Source organism: Rhinolophus ferrumequinum, chromosome 7 (assembly GCF_004115265.2).
Source record: "Rhinolophus ferrumequinum isolate MPI-CBG mRhiFer1 chromosome 7, mRhiFer1_v1.p, whole genome shotgun sequence".
Classification (NCBI taxonomy): domain Eukaryota; kingdom Metazoa; phylum Chordata; class Mammalia; order Chiroptera; family Rhinolophidae; genus Rhinolophus; species Rhinolophus ferrumequinum.
The window spans coordinates 87942486-87962951 of NC_046290.1; the positions used below are offsets into that span (position 1 = coordinate 87942486).

The 20466-nt window shown below is 41.8% G+C and overlaps 1 protein-coding gene across 7 annotated transcripts in view; it reads left to right on the forward strand.

Moving 5' to 3' along the window:
- Window positions 1-20466, forward strand: part of MEGF10 (multiple EGF like domains 10) — a 158400-nt gene that overhangs the window by 111142 nt on the left and 26792 nt on the right. For all 7 annotated transcript variants that reach the window (XM_033110933.1, XM_033110932.1, XM_033110931.1 and 4 more), the window contains 4 exons: window positions 4698-4872; window positions 6213-6333; window positions 7114-7277; window positions 10198-10300. In XM_033110933.1, the coding sequence (XP_032966824.1) occupies window positions 4698-4872; window positions 6213-6333; window positions 7114-7277; window positions 10198-10300 (563 nt within the window). The remainder of the gene's footprint in view (window positions 1-4697; window positions 4873-6212; window positions 6334-7113; window positions 7278-10197; window positions 10301-20466) is intronic.

A 20466-nucleotide genomic window follows, 5' to 3' on the forward strand; every position in this document is an offset into this window, starting at 1 on the left:
AATTTACTAGAAGAGTTATCTCTAGTTATATTTGTGCATAAAATGATAGGTATCCCTCCCTCTATGTATATAATCCTATTTTCATATACACAAAGCAACCTGTTCTTTAGACAGAAACCAGGTAGGAGTATATCACCCTTTAATTTCTAATCTGCTGCTCTAACATCAACACGTAAATCTCATTACCAATTAAGCTGCCTGCATGAGAACACATCAAATGCCTCCAAAGTGCTCTGGCTTCCTACACCTAATTACAAATTGCAGAATACTAATTTTGGTGTCAATCAATCTAGAAACCAGAGTGCTGCACTAATGCTCTCTGGGGGGCGTTGAATATCAATTTCTCCATCTGCCTCTAGCTTAGTTCAATTCCCCGTCCTCAAATTATCTGTTTCGTTTAACATTTATGTCTGTACCATGAAAATTACTTCCTTTTTAACATAAAGTACTATTTTCTAGTAAAAATGTCCTTTTTGTAATATTATGTTTAGATAAGGTAAACTTTTAACCAATCCATTACTTGAAATATTTCATTTCCTTTTCTTACATGTAGGGCCTTACCGAAGTAAAGTTAAATTTGTCCCTGTGTTTTGCCCAATACGGGCTTTTATTGGTCCTGCTAACTTTTTATCTATACTGTATCCTAAATGTTAGCAATTCTTTTTCATATCTGGCTCTCCAAGCAGCCTGCTACCGAGCTTTTTTTTTCTTTGGTGTAAAAACATATAAGTAAATCTGAGTTTGAGTTTGATTTCTGCCACTGCCTGTGTGAAACTGAATAAATTACTTACTCGTTCTAGGTCTCTTTTTCCTCAGTGATAAAACCTTTGGAATGGTTGTGAGGATTAAATGAAATAATGCACATGGATTGCTTAGCATGGTGTTAGCACACATTCAGGCTCAGTGACTATGAGCTGCTAGTCTGTGCATTCACTTGCAATATCACCATAAATGTCACGTGAGTGAGTGTTCCCCGAAATTACTGGTGATTCCCTTAAGCCTTGACTTCGACAATGTAAAAACTAAATTTAGGGGAAACCTTGCCTTTGTATTCAGATACACAGATTGTAATTTAGCATTGCTGGATGACTCAGATATACCAGGGAAAAGCAGATTAGTGTTTGAAAGCAGGATCCCTGGAGTCAGACCCCACTGCACATCAGTCTTACTTAATCACTCCATCAGTATTTACTGTGGTCTGTCTGTGGGACAGGGACAGCTAACAAAATGCACTTAATTCTTGTCCTCGTGTAGCTCGAAGTCTAGAGGGGAAGGAAGACGTTAAAAGATTGTGCAGATAAACACAAGATCATAGAAAGAGCAGGGTGCTATGAAAGAAAATGACGGAAGAGACTTGTTTTCAATGTGAGTGGTCAGTGTAGGCCTATCTAAGGAAGAGATACTATGTGAGCTGAGACTGGAAACCTAAAATGAAGAAAGCTAGGCAAAGAGTGAGGAACAGCGCTGTGGGCATATGGAATAGCCCATGCGTGGCCTTATGTTGAAAAACCTCAACGCTTTTACAAACTAAAACAAATCCACTGCAGTTGAGCATAGCAATGAAGAGAGAAATTATGAAAGAAGAGACTGGGGAGCAGGCAGTGACCAGATGGTGGGAGCCATGGGGTGTATTTAGGGTGACCATATAGCTGGTGTCTGAGTGACCGCCTGGTTGAGGCTTATTGTCCTAATGTAATTATTAATAATTCCTTTTTCACTCTTAAAAAAATGTCCTGGTTTAGATAATTATATAGTCACTCTAGCCATGTTAAACAGTATGAATTGTATCCTAAGTGTAGTGCAGAGCCTTTGAAGAGTTTTAAGGAGAATGATACAATATGGTCTACTTTTTAGGTGATGAGGCTTGACTGGATACAGGGAGCAAAGTTGGAAGGCTGTTAGGAGATAGGTTGGTTTGGAGTGAGATAGTAACAGTGAGGATGAAGAGACGTAGACGAATTCAAGATGAATTTTGGAGTTAGGATAGTTAGGTGCAGTGATGAAGTGGATATGGGAGATGAGGAAGGAGTTATCAGGAATAACTAAGATTTCTAGTTGAAATAACTGAGTGACTGGTGGTGCCAATACTTCATTGGGGATGATGAGGAATAGACACTGAGAGAGGAATGAAGAAAGGGACGCACACGGGCTCAGTTTTTGACATGTTAAGTTTGAGAGCCATGGAAATACCAGATGTTTGCTCAAGGACAAGTGATTTGCCGAAGGTTAAATAGCAGGTAAGTAAATCTGAGTAGATCTAAGCAGATTTGAAACTCAGATCCTTGTCTTCTGAATCCGAGCCTTCTACATCCAAGTAACCATCTTAAACATAGAGCTATACTTAGATATCTCTTCATGCCCTGTTTCCTGAAAAATGCTTGTAATGGATGCCTAGGCTTTGCTTGTGGGTACTTATGAGGTCGGACAATTAAGTTCACGAACTCATCCTAGAAAAACTGCTACATACCTCATTGCTGAATATCACTGCAGTCACCTTTGAAGTACTCCCCTTGGGAAGCTATGCACCGACACCAGCACCTAGTCCACAGTTCAAAGCAATTTTGGAACTCTTTTTCTGGAATGGCCATCAGAGCTGTCATCGTATTACCCTTGATGTCCTGAATGTCATCCAAATGTCTTCCTTTCAATATTTCCTTTGTCTTCAGGTAAAGAAAGAAGTCACTGGGGCCTGGATCAGGTGATGAGTAGGAAGGGTGTTCCAATACAGTTATTTGTTTAGCAGCTAAAAACTCCCTCACAGACAGTGCTGTGTGAGCTGGTGCATTGTCGTGATGCAAGAGCCATGAATTGTTGGCAAAAAGTTCAGGTCGTTTTCATCTAACTTTTTCATGCAACCTTTTCAGCACTTCCAAATAGTAAACTTGGTTAACTGTTTGTCCAATTGGTATAAATTCATAACGAATAAACTCTATGATATCAAAAAAATGTTAGGAACATCATTTTGACTCTTGATTTGGACTGAGAACTTTTTTGGTCATGGAGAATTGGCTGACTTCCATTATGCACTTTGATGCGTTGTTTCAGGGTCGTATCGGTACATCCATGTTTCATCACCAATGATAACACAACCCAAAACATCATCTTGCCTCTCCAAAAGGTCTTGGCAAGCTTTGGACTCTTCTTTGCTTTTGTGCATCAGTGAGCTCCTTCGGGACCATTTTTGCACACACCTTTCTCATGCCAAGATTTTCAGTTAAGATTTTCCTGTTTCTCTATCAATGTTTACTTGGTCTGCTATGCTTCTCACAGTCAGCCAACAATTTTGATGCGCAGTTAGCTTAATTTTCGCCATGTTTTTTTGTCAGCTCTGCTCATTACTGGTCACCCTGATCTTTCTTCATCAGTGACAGCTCAGAAAAATGTTTAATCCATTTGTACACTGTCTCTTTCTTCATGGCATTATCCCCATAAACTCGGGCTAATATGTCCCTGATTTCACTTCCACTCTTGTCAATTTTAACAAGAAATTTAATGTTTGTTCGTTGCTCTTATTCAAGCTCAGACATTCTCGCAACAGCACACAAAAACACACAACAACAATAATGAACACCACTCAGCATGACACTGTCATACATCGACATGAACACAGCTTGAGACACTGAGATACCAAGGTTATGAAACCTTATGGAGCTGTTTTTACAGTGCTGCCAATGTAAGTGCATGGTGGCAAGTTCGCGAACCTAATTGCCAGACTTCGTAATTGGAGTAGGGCCCTAAAACTATCTTTAAGTAAATTTCTGAAATGGTGGAACAAACCATCCAACCTACAGAGCTGAGATCCTCACTTGACAGACTAGGATGTGAGGCCCAGAGAGGTTGTGTGCTTTCACTAGGATTACCCAGGTGGGGGGACAGCTTGAATTACATCCTCAGTCTTCCTCTCTCCCAGAAAATTGTTCTTTCCAAGAGCTGAGAATCTATGATCGGCAACTCTAATGAGAGGTCCTTTAGCAAATGTCTGGATGTCACAGTGGATTTTGTTGTTGACCCCAGTTAAGGGAAGTGTTCTAGCTCTATGAGTGGAGGAAACCCATCTTTAATAGTCTTCCAATTGCGAGCAGAGCTAGTTTGATTGTTAAGATTTTCCTGTGGTGGAAAGCACGTGTGTTTTGAGTGCCACAGGGTGCTCTATTGTGTCAGCAACCTCAGTAGCATGTGCGTCTTAGCGCAGCTGATGTGTCCATTTGCTGTGGAGCGACAGCTGGCTCCCTAGCCCGTCAGTGCAACTGCAGTTTCAGGTAGAGACAGCTGTTCTGCCCCAGGTATGGAGTTCTGAGAGAAGAAACAGGTGGAAAAGGTTGTAGCTTTTGGGAGTTCCTTGGACATCACCCTGGCTAACTGATTGGTATTGCTTATTGGAGGAGACCTTTAGATCTTTTCTTCGAGTTGACCTTTTATTGATCAGTGCTTTCAATTTGTGAAAATTAAAGTGAGTTTCAGGCAAAAGGACCCAGTTGTGATCATCATCCTATTAGAGCATGATGCTGATTTCATGTAACATTTCTGTAGTACCAAACAGGTTTGGGCCAATTAATTAAATATCACAAAGCCTGGGAATGAAGTTTAAATTAGTGTGTGTGGAATTACCCACACATTTAGTGATCATGGCTAAAGCAATATTTGCATTGGGTGTCATTTACCCGAAAGTGACCTGCTCCTTTCATCCATGCTCTCAGCTGTCACCCCATGTCTGGAGAGTGTACCTGTACGCCAGGCTGGTCGGGACTCTACTGTAATGAGACGTGTTCTCCTGGATTCTACGGGGAAGTTTGCCAACAGATCTGCAGTTGCCAGAATGGGGCTGACTGTGACAGTGTGACTGGAAAGTGCACCTGTGCCCCAGGATTCAAAGTGAGTGGATTGGGCTCTGGAGGAAGGATTTGAGGGGTGCAATGTGGAGTCTGTGGATACCACGATTTATATGACCTTTTCTGCAGCACAATGAATGTACTAAAATCAATCCCATCATTAACAAGAAAAAGAGTAGAGAAAAGTAGTAATAAGTGATATAAGTAATTGCCTTAGAATGATGACTGGGAAAGCTGGTAAAACTATAAATGTGGCATTAATATTTAATTATTTAATTAATATGTGCTATGAAGTATGATGTATTTTAATTATTACCTATGTCATTATTTTAGTGTTTTATAGGTAGCAAAGAAATTACTTTCCCAAGTGTAATATGTAGTATTGCCAACAGTTTTTGTCTTAATTCCATGTAATTTGGAGCCACCTAATATATCAAGTTAGCATTTATTATGTATTTACGCACAATGGTTAGTAGTATGCACGTTTTTTGGTTCCTTTGAGAATCTGGACCTTACAAAAATGCCAATATGCCAATAGAGCAGAATTTTGCCTGGTTTCCAGGATTTCTTAGCTGCAGGTTAGAAATCTTTGTTTTTAAAGGAAAATGGGTTTTTCTTGAATCATTTCCCCCCATTTTAAGGAGGAGAATGTTAAACTGTGAAGAATGCCAATTGTTCCAGAGCACATAATGCAGAACGAGTGGATCATCAAGTCTCTGAGCTGAGAGGATCTTTACAGGGTTTTCTAACCTATGTCACAATCCTAGATTGAGCCCTTGTCTATCAGCCTTGCCTTAAAGAGGCCCTTCTGTTTTTAAAGGATGTGACCTCCTTTACAAGTACACTTTACTTAACTTTGGCTGTAGCTTTGATAACCTACTTGTATGCTTAAGGGGTTAAGGCTCGCTGTCCGATAACAAATTGAATCGCGCTGCCAGCTGAGTATGTGTGCTGTCCCTTTGCTTCACTCACTAATCATATTACATACTACACAAGGAAGTTAGGAAGCATTGCAATGTAACATTTAGTTCATATTTATCTTTATTTATTGACAGTAATTGTACAGCTACAGTTTATTGTTATATAGCTACTTGTTTGAGCAAGGGCGAAAGATTTTATATTTGCTACAAAGGAAAATTAATGAAGGCAGCAGGCTTTTTTTGGATCGTATTCAATACTGTATCATAAACATAAGCCAGCTAGCATTGCCCTTGAATCTCTCAATTTGCATAGTGGTGACATTATAGCAACTTTTTAAAATACAGTGTGTTAAAATGAGAGAGGGAGTAAAATTAGCATGGCCAAAATACGTTTTTGTTTATGTGTGTTGGCCTTCTTTCAGTTGGTAGAATCGCATGAGTTTTCCTGTTTGTGCCTGTCTAGGGAACTGACTGCTCTGCTCCGTGCCCTCTGGGAACCTATGGGGTAAACTGCTCCTCTTTCTGTGGCTGTAAGAACGATGCTGTCTGCTCTCCTGTGGACGGGTCTTGTACTTGCAAGGCAGGTGAGTGGATGAATCTTTAATCTGATCCCGGTCCTGATTTCCTAAAGTCACAGAAAAGAAACTTTGACTAGAGTGCTAGCTCCTCCTGTGCCAGATTTTGCTACCTGATCTCTGAACGCCCCTCAGCCAGAGTGGGTGCTCCTGTTTTCGTGAGTCAACAAGAAGAGGCTCACAGGAAATGATCTCTGAAGTTGCTGCCAGCTCCAAAAGTCTGTGAGTCTGCGCTCTGGGGACAAGTCAACTAAGCAGACATGTGTCTGCACCCCTAAATTCACTGGTCTGGAGTGGTCGTGACAAGAAATGCAGCCACTCACTGATTTTACGTGAGGGCCAGCACGTGTCTATCCTGGATACTTACTGTTCATGATTAACGGGGTCCTACTCTCAAGACGGGGTTGTTCTTTCAAACACAAACCTTCCTTCTCCCTCCCATACAAATATACAAATATTTCCCTTTTCCGACCTGAACAAAGCTCAACATTCCGTGGTGTGCTTCCGTGTGCATTAAGGGGTCCCCACTGCATGTCCTTCCCCCAGTGAGCCCAAAAGTGCTTCTCAGTGCTGGCATCCTGTGACAGATCACACGGCACACATGCTATTTGGGTGCTTTTGTTCATTTCTGATAGAGGCTTTACGTGGCAGAGCTAGTGCTCTCTGTGCTGGGGCAACACGGCTGTGCCTCTCCAAGATGTTTTTAAAGGGATAGTGGCTGGGAAAGGCTCAGCGAAACTCCCTGCTGCCTTTGTTTCCTCATGTGCTTTGGTGTTCTTGTCGTGGCAGGCTGGCACGGGGTGGACTGCTCCATCAGCTGTCCCAGTGGCACCTGGGGCTTTGGCTGTAACTTAACATGCCAGTGCCTCCATGGCGGAGCCTGCAACACCCTGGATGGGACCTGCACCTGTGCACCTGGATGGCGAGGGGAGAAATGTGAACTTCCCTGCCAGGTACGACCGAACCCGTGCCCCAGCTGGGAAGGCCTGGGAGCTGATGCCAGAGGGCTAGCCTGGTTTTGCAATTTTCCTGATTGAAAGTGTGTGAGTGCGAACCAACCACAGTAGCTATTAGAAGAACTGAGGTGTTTGAACTCAGAGTGGATATAGGGTTAAGGGAAAAGGGCTAGACATGGAAATTGGTTACGTAATGTTGTAAGAATCATTTCCTTCTTTTCCTTCATCTTTACTCAGGTTCCCCTCAATGCCCCCCTCTATTTTTTCTGTTCTTATACACCCATCTCTTCCTGGCAGCCAGTCAACAGCATTTGTCACACATGGCAGCATATGCCTGTCAACTCTCCAAATATGTGTTTCCATTCTACCGTTAGAATCCTCCAGCCTTCAGGGTGGAAAATGGCAGGAAATTGAAAGGGGGTGGTGATGGTGTCACGGAAATGCTCATTGAGATGGTTAAAGAAGGTTTGGAAATAGCCCCTTTTAATGTAAATATCTCTGGAGTTACAAAATCTCCAGAGATTTTGATGTGGGGATATTTTCCTGTGACTCCCCAAATGATGTAGGTGATGTTGGATGTGCCGGCAGTTTCTGAGGGCTGGCCAGGATCATGTCTCGTGAAGCCAAAGAATGGAAACACGGACCAGGGAGAGGCAAAAAGTTTTAAAAAGAGGATAGTTTATTAGAGGCAGGAGAAGAGGTTACAGCTCCCGAGCAGGAGGGGGTGCCCCATGACTGAGGCAAAAACTCTTACTTTTTTTTTTTTTAAAGATTTTATTGGGGAAGGGGAACAGTGTGTACTTCCAGGACTTTTTTCCAAGTCAAGTTGTTGTCCTTTCAATCTTAGTTGTGGAGGGCGCAGCTCAGCTCCAGGTCCAGTTGCCATTGCTAATTGTAGGGGGCACAGCCCACCATCCCTTGAGGAAGTCGAGGGATCGAACTGGCAACCTTGTGGTTGAGAGCCCGTGCTCCAACCAACTGAGCCATCCGGGAGGCAGCTCAGCTCAAGGTGCCGTGTTCAATCTTAGTTGCAGGGGGCGGAGCCCACCATCCCTTGCGGGACTCGAGGAATTGAACTGGCAACCTTGTGGTTGAGAGCCTACTGGCCCATGTGGGAATCAAATCAGCAGCCTTCAGAGTTAGGAGCATGGAGCTCTAACCGCCTGAGCCACCGGGCCCCAAAAGCTCTTACTTTTATACCTTCCCTTGCCTGCTTGGGGAAAGGGGCTGGAGACTTCTAATTGGATTTATCTATCAGGTTTGTCCTGTTTGCCCATCCTGAAGGGATTAACGAACCAACTCATTCCTACCTATCAGATCTGCTCCTTTGTCTGGCCAGAAGGGATTTGAGATTATCTATTAACCGTAAGGTGTATTCTCATGTCTCTGTCCTGGAGTGAAGGAGACATTCCAGGACATGGAGTTTCAGGATATGGCTGCTTTTTGTTTATTCCATCAGGGACCTCCCTGTCTACCTAGTAATCATACTCACTAACCTGTCTCAATTTCCCTGATTCAAGGCTGACTCCTTCCCTTGACCTGCTTTGGAGCTGTCCGTCTTCAGAAATCCTATACTGTGTCCACCACAGGCTGACAGGGTGCGAATGGGAAGCTCATTCTATTGTAACAAGCTGATTTCTCTTCCTGAATGAAGTGCATGGCTGGTTTCTTTCCCTCTTTTCCATCACTCCTTCCTATCCCAATTCTTTTCTCCTGAATCATTAAACATTCTCTCAGTGGTGTGTGTGCTCTGCCTCCCAGAGATCATCTGGAGATCCCCTGATGACAAGATGACACCGTGACAGGGCTCCTGGAGAAGGGCCTCCCACAGAGGTTCATTTCTCCCCAGGCTTCCTCCTCATTAAGTGCAACCCATTCCCAAAACAGAGAGAGGATCGATCTACCCTGGGCTATTCTGTGCTCTGCAGACCCTTAGGGCAAAGTTAAGTTAGCTTTGCTGCCTCTCATCCACCAGTGAAAAAATTATCAGTGTGCTGAGATGGGCTTGAGGGTCACCTTTCACTCCCAGGCTGATTGTGCACAGAACAAAGCCTCGGGCACAATCTTGTCCCTTTTTGTTCATCAGATGACTAAACCAGCAAAGGATGGTGGTTTAGTCGCTCATACTGCAACAGAGCTAAGTCCTATGCAGCTCCATCAAACATTAGTGGGGCCTAAAAAATGGTTTATTTTGTTTTATTTGATTAAGTCCTAGACAAATGATTATGTCATCTAACACCCACTGCCTGTTTTATGCTGGTTCTCAGGTTCCTCCCTCTCGGGAGACGGGCATCCCTTATACTTCTTAGTGCTTCTGTGGTGTGGAGCGTTTGGAGTGCTCTCCCTCCATTCGTCAGGATCTGGCCTGAAAGAGCAGAGCTTAGGAACGCAGAGATTTCCACTCCTCTCCCACAAACTAACTGATCACGTCCACGTAGAGTCATGTCTGCTGGACCACCAAACTGATGTGCACGTCAAAATTGAAAATGTATAGGTCGGGGAGGGCACGAATAGGAGGCTGGCATTTAACTATTTTATAAAAATCTTTAGGAACAAGAGAAAATATGTTTAGGATTTGTGGTTTCCGATTAGAAAGATTATTTTAATTAGTTGGCATATGTACATATATCTGCATCTATGCGTATCAGCATATTAGCATAATTGATTTCACCACTCATATGCCCTAACCACTCATATGTCAGACATAAACTAAGGTTTGAGGGAGTTTAAAATACTGACCTCCTGGAGCCTACATTTTAGGGCAAGAAGACATGCAAAGAGGTGATGATGATAATGTATGTTGCTGAGAGGTGTTTGGGAGAGTACCTGAAATGGCTGTACCTGAAATGGCTGACTGTGGCCCCTTTTGTCTCCCATTGTGGGGTTCCCCATGGCCTCATCGCTGTCTTCCGTGCAGGATGGCACGTATGGGCTGAACTGTGCCGAGCGCTGTGACTGCAGCCATGCGGATGGCTGCCACCCCACCACGGGCCATTGCCGCTGCCTCCCAGGATGGTCAGGTGAGAGCCAAGGAAATGGAAAACGTGCCAATCTATGCCTAGCGCTGTTCCTTGCTATTTCAAAGAAACACACACAGGTCAACTTTTTAGGAACAATAGGAATGAAAGCAGTCTCCAGTGAGCTGACACATTTTTACCCAAGAAATACTACTGCTAGGGTTAATTAATCCATAATCCAAAAATGATTTTTTTGTTAAATCATGCAGGGGCAGTTCTCCTGAGCCTTCCTGTAAGGTCCAACTGTCAGAATTTAGGCTGGCAAGTGGGGAAAATGTGAATTGCTGTTAAGAGTTGAGTGAGACCTCTGTGGTATCTTTGAGCATTGAGGAAAGGATGATTAGAATAAACCATAAGAATATAATTAACTTCACCTTACTGAGGCAAACTATTACTATTAATATGGCTAATATACAAATGTGAAATATTCATTACCAGAAATAAAAATTTCAAAACTTAACTTTTTCTTATAAGAATGTTTAAGTCATAAAAATTCATAGTAGGATTGAATAACAATTTTCTAATTGTGAGGTGGAAGTTTCTCCTTATTTATGTGACCTCATGGTTTCAGCCAGGAAGTTGATCAAACTAACAGAAGTCTTAGAAGAACAATGTTTTTGTTTGTGATGTACAGCCTTGGGACATGGCATTAAGTGCCCAAGCAAATTGAGACCTTGTTCTTTTTTATACATCAAATAAAGCCTATCCTAAAAAAACACACAAACAGAAAAGCTAATAAACTTTTAAGTACTTATTAAGAAAAATTACCAGTGGGAATGCAATAGGACAGTTATTGAACATTGGAGTGAATGAACTAAATATATATGATCATATCTACTGAAAGTAACATAAAATGTTGATTGCTGATGTGCCAATTTAGAGCGAAACATTGGTGTGCTAGGGACTGGATGACAGGTAGATAAATGAACCTCAACTTGAATTAAAAATTCTGTTTGAATTCATTTGTGTCTGTGTTTGCGCGCACGCGTGTGTTTGTATACATATTGTATTTGCATCTAAATATGTTTGTATATAAATTGAGAGAGGAGAGGGAGATTTATTAAGACAGAACTGTTTCCCTATTGATGCTTCAGTATCCTCCAAAACAGTTTTCAACTTGTCCTCTAGAAGAGAAATTGGTGGTAACAAGCTAAGTATCCTCTTTAGTGATAGTTCGTATTTTCAGGTGGATCTTTCAGAAGAGAATCTTATGTCTTCATACCTGAGATGCCACATTTAGGAAATATGAGAGTCAGGGTGGTCTTATTTTTTAGCAAAAATACATACAAAGAAGACTCTAGAGAAATAATAAGTAATGCTTACTTACTGAGTGCTCACTGCAGTCTCACGACAACTCTATGAGGTAGGAAGTATTACTTATTTTTACTTTTTACTTACTTTTTACAGATGAGGGAGTGAGGCAAGGTCCCAGAGTCAGTAAACGTGAGAGACGGGATTTGTCCCAACGCTCCCCACCACATAACCAGCTCTGTTAACTGCTACACCCAACTGCCATGCGCAGACTTATTCCAGGAAGTGCTGGGCGACATGGCAGTTATGCTGGGATTTATTTTCACTATGGGTGAAGACTTCTAAACATTATGTGCGAGGACTATGCTGATCAGTGCTTTCCCTCTCTCTATATATAAAATAGCTTTATTGGGTATAATCACATACCATAGAATTCACCTATTTAAAGTGTACAATTCAGTGTTTTTTAGTATATTCAAAGAATTGTACACCACAGTCACTTTTAGAAGATTTTCATCACATTCAAAAATTAGTACTCATTAACAGTAATTCCCCCATTTACTCTCAATCCTCTCCTCTAGACAACTACCAAGCTACCTTCTGTCTCTGTAGATTTCCCTGTTCTGGATATTGTATGAATTCATACACTATGTGGTCGTTTGTGACTGGTTTCCTTCACTTAACATATGTTTTCAGGTTTCATCTATATGGGAGCATATAGCAGTACTTCGTTTATTTTGATTGCCAAATAATATTCCATTGTACCACATTTTATTTATCCATTCATCAGTTGACAGACATTTGGGTTGTTTCCATTTTGGGGCTATTTTTACTAATGCTACTATGAACATTTGTGTAGAAGTTTTTGTGTGGATGTATATATGTTGGGTATATATTTAGAGGTAGAATTGTTGGGTCATATGGTAATTCTAACCTTTTGAAGAATTAAAAAGAATTGCTAGCCTATTTTCCAAAGTGGCTGCACCATTTTACATTCTCAACAGCAGTGTATGAGGCTTTCAGTTTTTCCATACCCACACTGTCGTTTGTTATTATCTGCCATTTTGATTATAGCCATTATTGTTGGTGTAAAATAATTATCTCATTGTTTTTGATTTGCACTTCTCCAATGAGTAATGATGTTGAATATATTTTCATGTGCTTATTGGCCTTCTGTATACTGTTCAGGGGCCAATATCTATACAGATTTAGAAATATCTATACAGATTCTGTGTTTATTTTTAATTGGGATATTTGTCTTTATTATTGAGTTGTAATAGTTCTTTATATGTTCCAGATACATGTCCTTTATCAGGTGTATATATGACTTACAAATATTTTCCCTCATTCTGTGACTTTTTTATTTTCACTTTTTGATGGTGCCCATTGCAGCAGAAAAGATTTTATTTTGATGAAGTCTAATTTGTCTACTTTTTTCTTTTGTTGCTTATGCTTTTGTCATCAAATCTAAGAAACTATTGCCTAATCCAAGTCACAAAGATTTATGCCTATGTGTTCTTCTAAGAATTTTATAGTTTTAGCTTTTACAGTGTTAGCTTTACATGTAGGTTTTTGATCCATTTTGAGTTCATTTTTATATATGGTATGAGATAAGTGTTCGACTTCATTCTTTTGCATGTGAATATCTATTTGTCCCAGCACCATTTGTTGAAAAGACTATTCTTTTCCTCCATTGAATTATTTTGACATCCTTGTCAACAATCAATTGACCATGAATGTGGGAGGGTTTATTTCTGGACTCTCTCTTCTATTCCATTGAGACATATCTATCCTCATGCGAGTACCATACTGTTTTGATTACTCTAGCTTGGTAGAGTTTTAAAATTGGGGCATGTGAGTTCTTTAACTTTTATCTTTTTCCTTCAAAGAGTGTTTAGGCTATTCTGGGTTCCTCGAATTTTCATATGAAGTTTAGAATCAGCATGTCAATTCCTACAAAGAAACAAGGTGGAAATTTAATGAGGACTCAATCTATAGATCAACGTAGGGAGTATTGTCAACAATATTAAATCTTCAGATCCTTGAACTTAGGATGTCATCAGTAACTTCTTCAGTAGTCTTTTTGTCATTTGGAATTTGGTCTGAGCTTCTTTGGCTTCTGACAGCAGTAAGCTGAGATGAACTATCATGTACTTGATTTCTAGTGTCTGAGAGCTACCTTGGGAAACAGGCCAAGGCTGGGGTAATAGACTCTATTTTCTGTCACTGGGAGCTACCCACAGACACGAAGACTCCCTGGCCCTCTAGTTCCTCCCTGACTTGTAAAAGCTGAAATAATTCAGACTTCACAATATGAAGTTCCACCTTCTCATGTTTCTGTTTTGCTCTCAGTTACTACATGTTAAAACTACATCACACCAGGGATTAAACCAGATTCTGTGACTTCACAAGGGTTCTTGAAGTTGTCAAATGGAGTGACCAGCACTAAGTTCTCAGTGACTGCAGGGAAGCGAAATAGCATTTTTAACACCCAGCAAATTCAGAATTTTTCTGACAGAGAAGCCACACCATTTGTTCTGGGCAAAACTTCCTCAAATCCATTTTTGGAAATGTGAGGTGTTCCTGAACACACCCATCGCTCCTTCAAAGTATCCACCTCCTTTGATGATTTAGAACCAGCCTGTGAAAGGCATACATACGCTAGTGTATGCGAGAGAGTCAGGAGATAAAATTTGGCCTGAAGCCAGCCAAAAAATGTGTTAGTTGCATTCCACAGTCTGGGTCATGGGGTAAGACAAATGATCCCATCTGGCCTTAGACCTAGGGAGCTCCTACGAGAATGCAGTGGCTTTGTCACACAATATAATCTTGTAATCCTCAGTCCATCCGTGACTGGTCTGCTTCTCCAAAGGGAGAAACCGTTGCTGCTTCGTGTCGGTCTGTCATGTGTTGCCCACCATTTCTTTGCTTCATAGCCCCAGTGTCTTATTTATTGGGGTCTTCTGTGTGGGCAGTTGGTCTGCAAATATCTGACATTTCATCTGCTGTAAAATGTGTTTTTTTGTTGTTAGAGAGGTCTTCCCCTACATTCACAGAACACACTTAATATAAGCAAAAGTATGTCAAGGAAAAGAGAGTTCCTGAAGTTCCAAAAAGCACCCTACCATTGGACCAAGAATTGGCTTACTTTTCTAAAAGGAAAGAAGAGTGGCCTCTTTATTATTTACACAGAACATAATTGCATTGTCAACACTGGATATGCTCATGATTTCTCATCACAAACTTATTTTAAGTACCTTATATAGACCTTTTTCAATATAAAGAAAGATTTGCTTGTCATTGAAACACCGGTTTTGGGGCCAAATAAATAGCATAAGCCCGTGGAAGCAAGTTCTTCTGTTTCTTCTCCTCCCTGTTGCTGAGACTGCGCTAGGTGAAATTTAAGAATCACCAGACAGGGTAACAGTGTGTGGGTAACAGTGAAGCTTTTGTGAAGGAATCAGTGAATTCTAACACGGGACCTGGGCTCTTCCCCCAACCAAGTCAACAAAATGACATAGAGGCACCAACAGCCCTTAACCGCTGAGGACAACTCTGTGGGAATGGGCTGACAGGCCTCTGGGTTTTGAGCCAGAGACAGGGGTCAGAACACCTTTGTCCTTCCTTACAGAGAAATTGACCCACCTAAATTGAGGAAGTCAGGTGCTAACCTGATATACTAAGGAAGTCGGCTTGCTTTCTTACCATGGGGCTCATCCACCACTCCTCAATGACTCCACCCTCTTTTCTAATGTTTGGCTGTCTTTCTTCTCTTAAAGGAAATGAAACTCTTGTTTATTTCTACTATAACTGATGGTCTCATTTTACCAAGCCATAAAAAATTCTTCAGAATGTACTACCACATAGGTTAACTGAAACAAAAGTTGCTTCTGACATCCCAGTATTTCCAAAATAAATGTACCATTTTTCAAAAGAAAAGACATGTAATTTGTTATATGAGGTAGGACAATTAAGTTCGTGCACTCATCCTAGAAAAAGTGCTGCATACCTCATTGCTGAATATCACTACGGTCACCTTCGAATTACTCCCCTTCGGAAGCTATGCACCGATGCCAGTGCCTACTCCACAGTTCAAAGCAATTTTGGAACTCTTTTTCTGGAATGGCCATCAGAGCTGTCATCATATTACCCTTGATGTCCTGAATGTCATCAAAATGTCTTCCTTTTAATATTTCCTTTATATTTGGGTAAAGAAAGAAGTCATCGGGGGCCAGATCAGGTGAGTAGGGAGGGTGTTCCAATACAGTTATTTGTTTACTGACTGAAAACTCCCTCACAGGCAGTGCTGTGTGAGCTGGTGCATTGTCATGATGCAGGAGCCATGAATTGTTGGCGACAAGTTCAGGTCGTCTAACTTTTTCACACAGCCTTTTCAGCACTTCCAAATAGTAAGCTTGGTTAAGTGTTTGTCCAGTTGGTACACATTCATAATGAATAAAACCTCTGATATCAAAAAAGTTAGCAACATCGTAGCAACAAGTTCGCGAACTTAATTGTCAGACCTATGTGGTTATTTAAAACCTCAATTTATTGACATTTTTAGCCAATGGGCTACTTTATCAAAAAAGGGACAGATTGCAGTAAAAAAAAAAAAAAATGGGGAAAAATGAAACACCTTGCAGGATATAGGCTGTGTCCTGGGCTCCTTCTCCCACACCTCTGCCCCATACACACATACACACATACACACACACAACACTGCTATAAAATGAGCCTGGCTTTTCAAAATGAATGTTCTGAGATTCCAGATGTCAGTGAAATTAATTAGCCGTGTGTGTCTGTGTGTGTGTGTTTCCATAGTAGTGGAATGATTTGCCTTATAAAGTATTTTCCAAAAAGAGTAGGAACATGCTGACATTTTTTTCTTCCTTTCTGCTCTGACTTCAGTCAGTCAGAACACCTCTTCAGTGAGCGTTACAGCTATCAAGATTTCATTCCAGCTTTCTGGAAACATACAGTCTCTAGCCTGGTTCTCAACCATGGCTAAGATCACCGTCACCTCCTAAGAACTCTTTTAACTTGCATACGCCCTGTCCCCACCTCACAACTACTAAATGACAATCTGGAGAGTGAGTGCCTTGCCAGCCCATAAAGCACTTTTTGTACAAGTTTGGAGAAGGTTTGGAAATCCCTCAGGGGGCATTTCTTGGCAGGTGGGGTACAAGCTGGATTTTTGCCCCCGTTTAGCCCTGTGGCCAGGGGCTCTGCAACAACCTGCACAGCCTTACTTGGTGGCCCTGCCGGTCATTTTAAAAGTTGTCCTGTTGGCCTGTGTAGTGGCAGTTACTAGTCTGTAGCCTGGCCTCTGCTATGCCTTGCTACTCTTGTTATTGAAGAGTAGGTGGGACTCAGGGGAGCGTTTCTGTGACAGAAGCCTCATAAGCAGTGGCAAAAGACTGGAGGAGTCTTAGGGATGCATTCATACCAGAAAAAAAAAAAAAGTTAAATGCTAAACCAAGAGAAAAGAGACTAGGATGCCAAACCAACCTGCAGGAGTCTCCGGAAAGAGAAAGGGATTAGCGGGACATGATACAATGGAAAGAAGGGGAAAGGAGAGGAGGAAGAGAGGTAGGGTGGCTGTCTGAATGCAGACAGGAAGGGGGACATTGGAAGGAAGAAAACCTTCAGGTGAGTTTATGAGAAGAGTCTGGCTTCTCTGCTCTTCCAGCAAGCAGAACTCAGCCTGCAGTGGGCCCAGCCCCTGTCTGGAAGAACAGCCCTCCTGTTTTAAGTTTCCCCAAACACATCAGGTTTGACCCGCTGAGCAAGTAAACTACTACTTCAGGTACTGATCTGTCCTAAATCTCACATGTGGCTTAGTGATGCCTGAATTCTTATCCTGGGAGACCCTCCCTTTCCAGTGACCTGTAAGTGCAAATTGAAGTGCAAATGAGTTTTAATTTACGTGCATGCCCCCAGTCAGCCACAAGTGCAAATAACTAGCTATCTGACTTTTTAGAGTATTGAGAGGTAGAGAGGGTGTATGTATGCAGGAGATTAGGTCTGTCTGTCTACATGGTCTTGGGGACAGGGGAGGGAGTCGTATAAAAGCAGAATGTGGGGTCTCTGAAGTCAGGGGGCAGAAGGAGCTTGCCTTCCCAACAGAAAGGCTGCAGAAAAATACCAGTTTCCAGACCTCCCTATCTGCCCAGCAGTCTGTTCTGTGTGTTTTTATCTGGGTCCAGGTCAGGGCTAAGATGGGCCAAGCTCTCTAGTGTTTTCGTTTCATAGCGCAAATGCAAACATCTTTGATTTGACTTAGCAGGATATTTTTTTTCAACTTGGTTATCTGTATTAAGCAGATCCTTTTTAATGGATCTTTAAAATTCATAGTATCCACATACTTGACAAATGTAACAGCCATTTGTTGAGTGTCTCCAAGTCGAATGGAGCCATCATGCTTAGGTACTGGGAACCGGAAGATAAGAGCAGCGTTTTCTCCTGGCTGCAGAAAGAAGCTCTCGTTCTCTGAGGGCAGACTCAGAAGTGGTGACACTAGTGAAAACCTTCTCACACTCCAGTGTGCTGCCCCTTTGTTGACCAGGGGATTAGCAAAGCAGAAAAGTGTTAGGACTAAATCCTGTAGTTCCTCCCTCCTATAATCACCAAGCCCAATTATTAACAAATCTCTCTCTTTGCTCTAATATATGTGTAACATCTTGCTGCTCAGAAACGAGACATCGAATTGAAATCATTTCCTTCATTCACTAGTGCCCCAAATATCGCAATTCTGGCATAAGGAATATAAACAATTAAGCAAGACAAGGAGTTGGGGTGTTATCTCCAGGAGGGGGAAATAGTGACACCCCAGATGATTCATTTTCCGCATTCATGCAATCACAAAGGCGCAGTGAATGCTGATTTCACATGGAGGCGGCTGGCATACTGCATCAGCCATTAAAGGCACAGAGCCGCTTAGCTGAAGTTTATCACGATCATTCAGCCATTGCCTAGCAACTTGTGAAGGCTATCAAGGAGCTCTTTGTCCTCGGGCCTGGCAAAAGCAGTCCTTTACAGATCTCCTTATCAGCGTTAGAACATTTATTGGGGGGAAAAGGGCTTCCGTTGAGCCAGAGATTCCTGCAAATTTAAAGATACCCCCTTCCTATTTTGTGCCTTCTTCCAAATGTTTTAAAAAGTTGTTTCCTGAAGTAGTTTTTACTAAAGCCTTTGGGAAACATTCCAACAGAATTTCCTCAAGATGTCCCATAATCCTTCTATTGCTTCATAATCTGGGCTAGCATTGAAAAACACAGACCTGGGCTCGTGCAAGTTTATCTTCTCAAAAGTAAGCAAGGCTAACATTTCCACCCTCTTAGCTGGGAAGGGTCACCACTTCAGATGTACAAAATATAAATATGCTAGGCTTCCTGCTTTGAGTGCCCCTCTCGTCACTTCTTCAGGGAAGGAAGAATATGGTTGCTCCATCCTGTTGGAAAATGATCCTGAATATCATGTTGAAAGAAGGGCTGGGCTTATTGATTCATTCAACAACTGTTTAACACTTTCCACGTGCTAGGCACTGTAGAGAACAAAACCAGGCAGCGTCTCTCCTTCATGGAGCTGCCAGAATTCAGTAATTACCCCGGGTGGAGTATGTATGGGGTAGGGGGTGGATCTTTTATCTGTGTTCTCTCCTGTATTTCTCTGGAACTCATCTTCTCCTGCATCCCAGCTGGCTCCGATTTAGTTTAAGACCTTGTCATTTTTCACATGGATAACCCAAAACTGCCTCCTGACAGGTCTTCTTTCTTCCAGGCTCATCATCTTCCAACTATCTCCTGCCCTTCTATATACCCCAACTTTAATTATGAAAATCTCCTACTTCATCGTCCACTTGGTCCCTGTTAATACCAGGAGGAGGAACCTTACACTCCACAGTAGGGCATTTCTGGCTTTGATCGACGTGACCACTCCTGGATGCCCTGTACGTCACCTCCCTTGCTCTTCCCAGGCCCCATTCCAGCTGTCCCTGACTTGTGATTCCTGAAGGAAAAGACACTTCTTTGGGCCTCTGAGGATTGCAGCCACCTTTCCTTTACCTTGGAACCCCTCCACTTTCACAAACTTCTTCCTCCCCTGACGGTGATCCCCAGACAGAGACGGGCGTGCCTGTTCTGGGGCCGTTATTACTCTAGACTTGAATGTACTTAGAGACCCTCTCGTCAGCAAGCAAGCAGCTGCCAGAGCTGTTGAATGTTTATTCAATTGAATTATCTTTTCTGTCTTTGACAGACAAGGAAATGAAAAGATGTCTTACAGGACTCCAGCAAAGTTGTCAAAGAGTAGGATGAGATCAATGGAAATAATAAAATTCAGGCATAAAACACATACACACACATGCACACAAACACACAAAATGGTTAAAGCAGACTTACAATTCCCTATACTGGAGAAAAAGTTTCACTGCGGGGTTAGCTTTCCATAGAGGTCCCATCATAGCCATATACCTAGTGTAACCTAGAGAAGCACTTACCCCGGTATCCCCTCTGTGAGTCTCATTGCCTGAAATTCTACAATTAGAGATTTATTTCTTAGGCTCTTAATATGTATATCTCTGAAAATATTAATATTCTCTAGAGAAGGCAACATCTCAGCAAGAATAGATTTATCTTATCCTTTCCCGACTATAAGATAAAGGGAAAGATAACAAGAAGTCACAGAGGCCTGAAGGGGAGGAGTAGTGATATGAGAAAATGATGCTTCAGGAGGAAAACGGACAGCTTCACACTTTTCCCTGGAATTGCTCCCTGGCTGAGACATACTTTGTATTTGTCTTCAAATAGATTAGACATTAATATCTGCAAACTATGACTCATTTTTACTGATGATAGAGGAAAAGGAAAAGGGTTCAATATTTAGGGGGAGTTGGTAATAGAATTGTTATAATTTACTTT